This window comes from Hypanus sabinus, chromosome 27 (assembly GCF_030144855.1).
Source record: "Hypanus sabinus isolate sHypSab1 chromosome 27, sHypSab1.hap1, whole genome shotgun sequence".
NCBI classification, from domain to species: domain Eukaryota; kingdom Metazoa; phylum Chordata; class Chondrichthyes; order Myliobatiformes; family Dasyatidae; genus Hypanus; species Hypanus sabinus.
This window is the reverse complement of record NC_082732.1, coordinates 18,327,551-18,337,486: the sequence shown is the minus strand read 5'-3', so window position 1 is coordinate 18,337,486 and position 9,936 is coordinate 18,327,551. Positions and strand designations below refer to the sequence as shown.

Sequence of the window (9,936 nt, the reverse complement as noted above, 5' to 3'; positions counted from 1 at the left end):
AGCATAGTATGGCCACAACTTACTAACCCTAATTGTACATCTTTGGAATGTGGAAGGAGATCGGAGCACCTGGAGGAAACCCACGTGGTCACAGGGAGAAAATACTGACTCCTTACAGACAGCAGCAGGAATTGAACCCTGATTACAGATCACTGGTTTTTTAAGTGTTTATGTTAACCTGTACGCTACAACCTCACCCATTATTTCCGGTGAAAATTTCAGCCGGTATCATGAATATTTGTAATCTAAAATTCGCTCGTCCTTTGATGGACTCTTAAGCTGTGTAAATAGTGTAAATGCCAAGGCACTGAAGTACAAACAGTTTAGGATTTTGCCTAAAGAGCCAATTGACTAAAGACTGCATTTGCCTAAAGAGCCAATTTGCCTAAAGAGCCATTTTGCCTAAAGACTGCATTTTATTCTTCTTAATGACCCTTATATTGCACATAGGCAGTTACTTTGAAAGTGAAATTAGGTTAGTTCTACAACATACCCCCATCCCTTCTTATTGCAGTTAATGGTCAATGGTGAATGATCCCATGGTTTGGACAGCTCTGAAGATCAGTTCTATAGTCCCTGACCAGTAAATGATACAGTAGTAGATGGTAAGTGAACATACACATCTTGAAAGGCTGTGTGTATCATAGACTGACACCTTTGTAGGCATTTTCTTGTGTCATCCTAAACAACTTGGCTAAGTAATTTTTGTTAAGGATCACTCAATTCATTGTTTTCTTTCCAACCCTCAGAGCTAGTTTATCGGCAGGCAACAGAACAAAGTAGTGACTCAACAAAGGGCACTGATGATCGGAACTCTCTACAAACACAGGGCGCCTTGCAAGTAATTTATTAAATCAATTCCATTGATAGAACGAACAAGCGGGTTCAGGCAAGGGGCTCCATTTCCCAGCAAAAACCCTTAATGCCTCAATTTCCCAAAAGATCTGAGCTCTGCTGTAGCTCAGTAAATCAGTTGATTGAAATATTGGATCACAATCAGATTTTTACAATTATTTTAAACAAAACTATTGTTCTGGGTAGAAGGGAGGTTTTGAAAAGCCTACCTTCTATCAGATAGATGTGAACATGAACAAGATTAGGCCATGCTCAGTCGGTTACTGCATGATGGTGTAATATTGCCCTTGAATATTTTCAGCATGCGATGACATCCTTTTTGGAGATCTCAAACCCTGAGTAAATACTACAAATACAGTCAATATTTACATATCATAGCAATATGTCAGTAGCAAAGAGCGGGAACAGATACAATGATAAAATAACTTCTGTGCTATACATTATTCTAAAATGAGACCACAAACTCCCAAATTGTGATATCAATTATCATGCAGCATTATAAATGTTGCCCTTCATGGAGAGTACTGTTTTCAAGGACTAGTTATTTACAGCATAAATAAAAGCATTCTCTCCGATCTTGGTTCAAAGTCAATATTAAAGTGCTTGCCCACGATGTCAAAATCTTGGAGGTTACAATAAACTTGGCACTCTTGCCATTCACACAATACGAGAGATGAGATTTTCTATTTGGAGAAAAAATATGATAGGACCAACCTTTGTATTCTTGCCCATTTTGCATTCATAAAACATCTCTTTTTATTTTGGTCAGCTGAACAGCCATCTATTCATTTTGTACAACTAAGTCAGATGTGTGCAAGCATTTGGCCATATGTTTTTTGAAAAGTAGGCTGGAACTTGCGATATCCTGCCCGGTGCATTTATTGTCTCAACCACATTGACCAGCTGAATAGAATCTAGATATGCACCAAAGAACAGCATGAAAGAATGGGGTTCTTCATGTTAAGGGTAAGGGTGGGGGTAAGGTTGGGAGATGGAGGTGCAGGTCTCTCCGTCGGGGGAAGAGAGGATGGGTCCCGGTGTTAAGGAAGCTCATACGTAGGGGTGAGGCCTGGGTTAGTCCGGGTGTGTGAACCCTTGGACGTTAGGTTGAGATTATGTGGGCAGTGGGTGAGTTAGGGGTAAGGTTGAGGAAATGTTTATGTGGAGCTTGAATTTATGCAGTGTGTGGGGGGGGGGGTGTAGGTGTAAGAGTTTTTTGCATTCTTCAAAACCAACAGTGCAAAATACTGCAAAGGCCTGAAATTGGTTGTGTTCCCTAGGTGGTTAAAGACTTGGTCAGATATTGGGAAGGGGTTGCAACCTCAACAATAACTGGAGTACAAGAGTCACAATTGCTGCAGCACAGTATATAGTAATATTTTTTGTGATTTGGTAAGTGTGCAGTAAGATGGAATATTCCACATGTTTTATAAACTGGCTGTTTGCATCCATCCTTCAATCAGAGCAGGAAAATTGACAGCAGCTATCAAACTGCAGACCATATATTCAGAGGCTGTAAAACAAAAATCGCTGAGTTATCAACCAACATAGATCTTTATTTTCACAAACCCACTACTCCAAATCATCTTTCTGTACGAGTGTAAAGTTGTTCCACCACTGCCACTTATAAGTCAGTTATTTAGAATGCAAGAGTGATGCACACCGCTCCTTGCTGGAAAGAAGGCAGCTAAATGGTGACAAAGAGAAAATATATTTAACCACCAGCATTCCCACTCTGGACTGTAATCCAGTGACCCAGCTTGAAAGTGCATGCATATAAATACCAGCTCAAGTTCAGCTTCAATGCCCTCTATAGTCATTAGCCGACAGACATTCAATGCCCAAGCTCTCGCATGAGGGCAGGCAATTTAGGTGCAGTATTAAAGGGCTGCCAGCGCCCATGGAATCATTACCCAGTTTGGCTGCATCTTGAGAGCATGTGTAGGGGGGTGGGAAGAGAAAGGGTGGGTGGAGAAGTGTGGAATCAAGAGGAAATAACTTCAGCAGTCCATTTTCTTCAAAGCATGGATTTCCAGACAGAAAAAAAAGAGAGGAAAGGAGAGAGAAAACTAACACATGGCACAAGATATTCTCCCCACTTCCTTTCACTACTATGCCCAGTTCCTGGACCCTTAGAAAATAAAGGGCAAAAAGAGTAATGGATTTGAATCCTCCTTCAAAAGGGAGGTGCCAATGTGAAAGAGGTTACCCTGGAATGCCTAATGCTGAGCATATTAGGGAAGTACAACATCCCGATTATTGAGTGCTTAACTCTGTTAAAGAGACACTTCCCTTTAAAACCCTTAGAGTTCTGGGCAGCTAACCATGGCACAATCCTAATTTTCCAGTGGTCACATTCTACAAATGTGCACAAAGTAGCAACACTACAGAGTCAATGGAATCTGCCAGATCAGCAACATGTTCTCGCTGCTGTGCACAGTTGGCTTAAAGTCTCTGTTAAAGTTCTGATATCCCCTGCCTCCAGAGGCTATAGACACTGAACTGACTTTCTCCTTTTTGGCAACCTCTCGGCTTGAAGACCTGCTTCGAACCCACACGTCCGGGTCATCCACTATCTCGTAGATGGAACCATCCTCGATGCTGTGCTCTAGAAATTTTCCACTGGCCTGTACCTCGTCGTCGTACGCAGACAGTAACTGACCAGGCAGGTGAGAAGTTGAGTGTAAGTTGTAACACAGCGAAATCCCCTGTTTCTTATCCTGATGCAGATCCTGAATAGATTCCTGGGAGGAAGAATTTTCTTTGCCATCTGTCTCTTGGTATTCATGCACATTCTCGGAAGATTCGCTTTTCAATAATTCCAAGTCCAGAGAGCCGATGGTTGGGATCAGAAACTCCACAGGTCCACAGTGGGCGTTTAATGAGATCATACCCTTTCCTGTGAAATGATGAAAAGCATTGTAATTGATTGGGGGAAATGAACTAATATGCAATACAAAACAGCCTTAGTCTCAGTTCCTTCAATGTCCACATTCCATGAGTTCATGTTGTTTAGACATCAAGGCAAAAGGATAGCATATCATTTAAAATAACACTTTAACAGGGGGATAGATCATCTGCAGCAAATTTCCCTGCATCCTCTGTTGTAGTGCAAGTATGACACAGATTAGCTGGGAGATAAAGATGCTCTAGTTAGGCAATGTTAAAACCGATTTTAGCCATTTCTACTGCCCCAAGATGGACCTTAGGCTTCGTTTAGCTCTCAAACCAGACACCATTCTTTGCTGGATCTAAAAGAACATTGCCATTCTCCCAGAAACTGTACCTGCAAAGTATTAAGTAATGTCATGTGTGATGTTGGATCTATCTTCTATCTAACTTCTATCTTCTCCATTTTGTAAAAAGGCCACTGGACTATAACGTTAACTCAGTTTCTTTCTCCAGATGTTCCTCACCTGCTGAGACCAGGGACAGCACATTCCATTTGATCTCCTGTGCTGTTGTTCACAAGATTTGCTCTCCTATTTTTTTGGTGTTGAGCCACCACATTGCTCCTTCTTTGTTCTATCTACCACTCCAACAAGGTTTGTCTTGCATGAAGTAGTACAAAATTATGAGGTCTATTGGAAAGAAGCTTTTACCTGTTACTTTTGGGATTCCCTCAAGTTTTGGTACAGGTAAAATAATTAAAATGCCTTGATTAGTTCCAACCCAGAGCATTCCTTGGCAAACCAACAAACACGTCACCAAAACGTTCCTTTGGCCTAGACAAGAGAAACAGAAAGATGCACAATCAATGTAGACCAATTCAGTAGAAGGAAGATTTAGTAGTTCTCTCTTGTTTGTTCTCAATACTTAAATACATCTACTGAACATAATGTTTTCCCAATGGACTTGTTCAGTCCTTGATCCAATTACAGATTTTTCAAGAAGTAATGAAACTTTGTTATAGAACAGTAATCAGAAGACATTCTGACTCGAGAGCTTTCAAAGCATAGTCAGTTAAGTAAATCTGGTCCTGTTTTCCAAAATGATGTCTCATGTCCTTTGGTAATTGATCTTTCTGAACTACTACAAACCATGGTTGTTTAGAATCATCAGAGACATATGCAAAAATAGAATAAACTACAAGTTAATGAGAATGTTGCTTACCTTCGGGTTGTATTGGAATTTGTATTCAGTGAGAGATTGTAATTGCTTTCTCATGACATGGTAGCCATTAAGCCCACTGAGTTTATGCTATCTGTATTAGTCCCATTCTCGTCCTATTCTATCTACCACTATCTACATTTTACAGTGGATGAGTAACCTACCAAGTAACATGTCATTCGGACATGAGAGGAAAGAGGAAGACCCCGGTGAAACCCACATACACAGGGAGAACATGCAAACTACAAAGACGACAGCAGAGAACAGAATCAAATACAGATGACTGGAGTCATCAAGTAGTTATGCCAGTGTACTACCCTATAATACTTCATCTGTCCTACTCTTTCATTTTCTATTCCCTAACAACAATGGAGGCCAACATTCAATCCTGAATCTATGCTGATTCTCAAAGCAAATTGCATCAGTCCCTCCTGAACGATTCCTGTTCCGCGACATTTTTCCAAATCCATCACACTGCTCAGTGACTAGTGCGGTCACACTCCACATAGAGTACATCTGTAACTACAGTATGATGTGGCTTAGCAAGTGACAGGGAGAACAGTTTCCACCCAAAACTGTTTGAGCAATTCTTCTGCTTTGGATGAAACAACACAAATGCAGTTCCTAAACTCCTAAATTGCAAAGAGGTTTTTTTAAAAAAAAACTAGGAACATTAAATTAAGTTTTAATGCAAGAACTTTGACAATCTTTTACAATATTGTAAATATTTTTAGTTTTTGGTATGATTACAGCAAGCTAGACTGAATTAATTTTTCTTAATTTTTTTTATATTTCCTTATGACTTTAAGCTCATCGTCTTTGCTAACCCTCACAGCAATCTCCATCCCTCACAAATCATGTTCCCTCACATGCCTATTATACCTCATACAATACTTCCCTCAATTTATACCAATGTAGTTTTGTATATTTTGTCATGTGCATATAATGCATGTTAAGTTTAGTTTGTCATCTACAGTGCCGCTACCACTGCAGAAAAAAACAATTTTCATGCCATTTACACTCTGGATATTTAGCTCCCTGACAAGAATTTGGGCAGCACAGTCACGCAACGGTTAGCACAATGCTTTACAGGACCAGCAATCTTCAACCAATTCCCGTCACGATCTGTAAAGAGTTTGCATGTTCTCCCTGTGACCGCGTGGGTTCCCTCTGGATGCTCCAGTTTCCTCCCATATTCCAAAAACCTACGATTAAGGTTAGTGACTTGCGGACATGCTACGTTGGCACTGGAAGCATGGCAACACATGTGGGCTGTCCCCAGAACAATCCTCGCATTGTGTGCTTCGCTGACACAAATAAAAACACATTTTGCTGTATGATTTGATGTACTGTATGTCTGACAAAGCTAATCTTTCTTCTTTTTCCCTAAGTAGTCACCCAACTGCTTCCCCTGCTACCCCATGACACTAGGGGTAACGAACAGTAGACAATTAACTTACCAACATGGAACATGGAAGGAAACCAGAGCATTTGGGGATACCTGTGCTGTCACAGGGAGAACATTTGTACATGATGTCCAAAAAAAACGGCCAATGTACAACAACCAATCTCAGATAGCACAACGATAATTTTTTTACCTGGATTGAAGACAGCATTGCGTGGAATAACATTGATTTCCTGCAAATGCTCCAGGGTTTCTGTGTGAAATAATCGAATTGAGGATCCTGCAGAAAAGGCCATCCACACTCCACCACCAGCTTTCATCATATGGGTCACTTTCACCTCTTCGTTGGGATGTGCATCCAGGCACTGGCAAAACAGAAAGGTCAGCTTTCACTGAAAAGTAAAGAAACTGTGTGTAGAGAAATCGGTCATTTGTTGCAAGCACTAAACACACACTTATGGGAATGTTGGTGCACTGGACTCTGCTTCCAAAGTTTGAATCCTTCAGTAACAAAGGAGGAACTCAGAAACTGAGTTCCCATTACAGTATGGTGCACTCAGTGCACACAGCTGAGGAAAAGCATCCTTTACTTTAAAAGCAACTTGCAGAAAAACTAAAAACCAGAAAGAGGACTCTCCATTGCTATTCATTCCAATGTATCATCCGAATTTGTATCTACTTCAGATAGGACAGAATGCCACCTTTGGCTACTAATGCTCAACAGGAGCTAAAGTATCGGACGACGCTACACTCCCCTCTGCCATTGTTCAGTTCCACTGAAGTCAACAGAGGAGACGCTATACCCAGTTGATGTTCCACCAGGTTTTTTTTTAAAAGCAGCAGCAAGCAAATACAACTAAGATGCCTTTGTACTCCAGGCACAGTTTGGACAGTAGGCAGCAAGATCCCCAGTGAGATGTTCCTGTTGCCATCCAGCACTGATCACACAAAGTTTCACCTTAACCAGCTATTCTCAGGTGGAATTGTCTCATTCTGCAGGTTGGACATTTATATAGTTGTTGCTTGGCTACTATTGTAACCATGGACCACCAAGCATGGACTGGACAAATTTATATTTCTGAGGCTGAGAGTGCTGGAGGGCCTTTCTGAGATGAAGGGGAAAGCTAGCTCTCCATATAGATGGTTTTCAGTCACAGGCAGTGCGCCTGTGGGAAAAATATCGCTCCTGGCTGCAGCTCTTTCAGAATGGGTTTGCCGAGCCTACAGAGCTATGCCCTGACAGGAAAATTCAACTGGTAAGCTAAGGACAGTTCACTGCTTACCTTAGTTATGTTACAGACAGACAGGGTTGTTATTTTAGTGTTGCAGAGTATTTTATTTCCTATTTAAATCTGTATAAAGTTCAAAGGATGCCCAGCATCTTAGGTGAGGCAATAAAGAAAATCACTGTTACAGCATGTTGAGCAACATGTCTATATACTCAAATCACAGTTGAATTGTTATGGTTAAAATGTCCAGATTGCATCTTACTAAGCATTCAGAAGTGGTGTCAGAATCTCCTGGGTTAGATGCAACCTAATTACACGGTGTGAATCCCAATCAAAAGAGGATGCTCTTGGGCACATTCTCCTTTTTCCAGCTGTATCACTCACATCTCTCCTGGAGTGAGATTGCTCAAATAACAGTTTTGCTGTGAAACTTCAGGGATTGGAATAAGACAAGCCAGGTGAATAGTATGCGACATACTCTCAAAGGGGGGAGGGGAAATTAAAGGAATGTATACTCCTATTGGATCAGATTTAAATAGTGAAACTGAAAGTCATCAGCTCCATCTGAAGATAAATATTTCAACTGAGCACCTACAAGTTGAATGGGCTAATCACATACAACTGGAGATCAAAGTCCAAGTACAGACAGAAGACAAGTGGGCAAACAGTGAGATATCCCATTAGCTTGCTCTACACGAACCAATTACCAGCACAATACAATGCAGAGGACAAAAATACCAATTCCCAAGTTCCTGGCAGAGAAAAATGGAAAACTTGTCCAATCAATAGAAAGGGAGTTCATTGCAGAATCTTCATTAATATGCTTCATGAGTGATTGAGTTAGCACAGCTTTGCAATGGCAAACTTAGAACCGATTAATATCCTCAAACATTATCTGCCAATTTAAATCAGGCTATCTTACTTTTATTCTAACACACAGTCTATTCAATCAAATGCACACCACAACCCAATTTTTTTTTGTGAAACAAGCAGATCGACCATCGACTACAAAATAAAATAGCAAAGCATTCATTGACTTCAGAAGTAACATGGACATTATTGTAATTGGCAGCAATGCTTCATGGATAAAGCTTTTATAATTTAAAAGGAAATCAATGACAATAATTACTGAATGCCAAACAAACTCCATTTAACACAAGCATATTTGAGATACCCCAATAGATCAGAGATACTTGCACTGCTCGATGTATTTCCTGAAGGTTCTTCTTGCATGTCTACACAAATATAGAGCTTTCTCTACTTAATTGTGGTACCTCCAAGGATACAAGATTGCCCACAGCGACCTTGGGTCTGAAATTGAGACAGCCATCATTCCCACATTCTATTGGTGACCCACAGCAGGAAATGACTACTAAAGGGATAGGATTAAGGTTAGCTGTGATGCACTTAACATTAGAATATTTTTCTTGCCTTTCATTTAGATTTGAAAAACATACTCATATGAGTAGGACAAAAGCAATCAGTACTGTTGGAAGCCTCCTTAATAGGTACCAAACCCAGTTAGAATCAGTGTTCAAATGAGCAGCTCAGAATGAACACACACAAATAAGAAATTACAACACACATATTTAGGATTTATAGCCAAGACTGTCAGATCTTGCCAACTGTATGAAAAACTATTTTCTGAATTTTTAAAAATTTATACAAAGATGACAGAAAGCAGAGTCAGCCTTGCAAGCTTAACTAATTTTTTTGGTTCACTGCTGACAGATGCTTCCACCGATACGGTACATTCAGTTCCCGGAGAATAAGAGGCACACTGAATGAACCAGCTGAGATCAAGAATATCCTTTCTCTCCCTTATCCCCAGCTTCACATACAGAGGCAATTGCTCTAGGTGTTAACCAAACTTAAGTAATCCTAAACTAGATTATTTTAAGCCTAAACGAATGGAAAATCAGGTTAAAAATCAAATACAAATTTCAGAGTCAAAAAATAACTCTATAAATCAGCTAACTTGTGGCTTGAATGGAGAATGCAAGGTAATGCTGGCAACTGCATTCACCAAATATCTGTTGCAGATTAGCTGTTATCACTCAGTGGTGGTACTCCAATCCTGGAAGAAGATTAAGAGTTCAAAGCCTATTCCAGAAATTTGCATGCAACCTGAAGTAACAATGGATTGCATCATCCTCAAAAGAGGGATGAATTTTCACAGCGAGGCCCTCTCCTCACAGGTGCATGAAAAGAGGCACGTCACTAACAGACAATCAAAGCCATTTTTCCTCAGTTTCCTAGCCAGAATTTATTCTTCCACTGACCCCCGAAGACACCAGTCATTTATATTATAGCTATTTGTGGGAGTTGCAGCACATT

At 40.4% G+C, this 9,936-nt stretch overlaps 1 protein-coding gene across 6 annotated transcripts in view; it reads right to left on the bottom strand.

Annotated features, from left to right (window-relative positions):
• Positions 1-832: 832 nt before the first annotated feature.
• LOC132382028 (rho guanine nucleotide exchange factor 10-like protein) overlaps positions 833-9,936 on the bottom strand; it is a 193,884-nt gene continuing 184,780 nt past the window's right edge. For all 6 annotated transcript variants that reach the window (XM_059951841.1, XM_059951842.1, XM_059951843.1 and 3 more), the window contains 3 exons: positions 6,564-6,735; positions 4,458-4,580; positions 833-3,754 (listed from right to left, as the gene is read on the bottom strand). In XM_059951841.1, the coding sequence (XP_059807824.1) occupies positions 3,240-3,754; positions 4,458-4,580; positions 6,564-6,735 (810 nt within the window). In that variant the 3' untranslated portion in view covers positions 833-3,239. The remainder of the gene's footprint in view (positions 3,755-4,457; positions 4,581-6,563; positions 6,736-9,936) is intronic.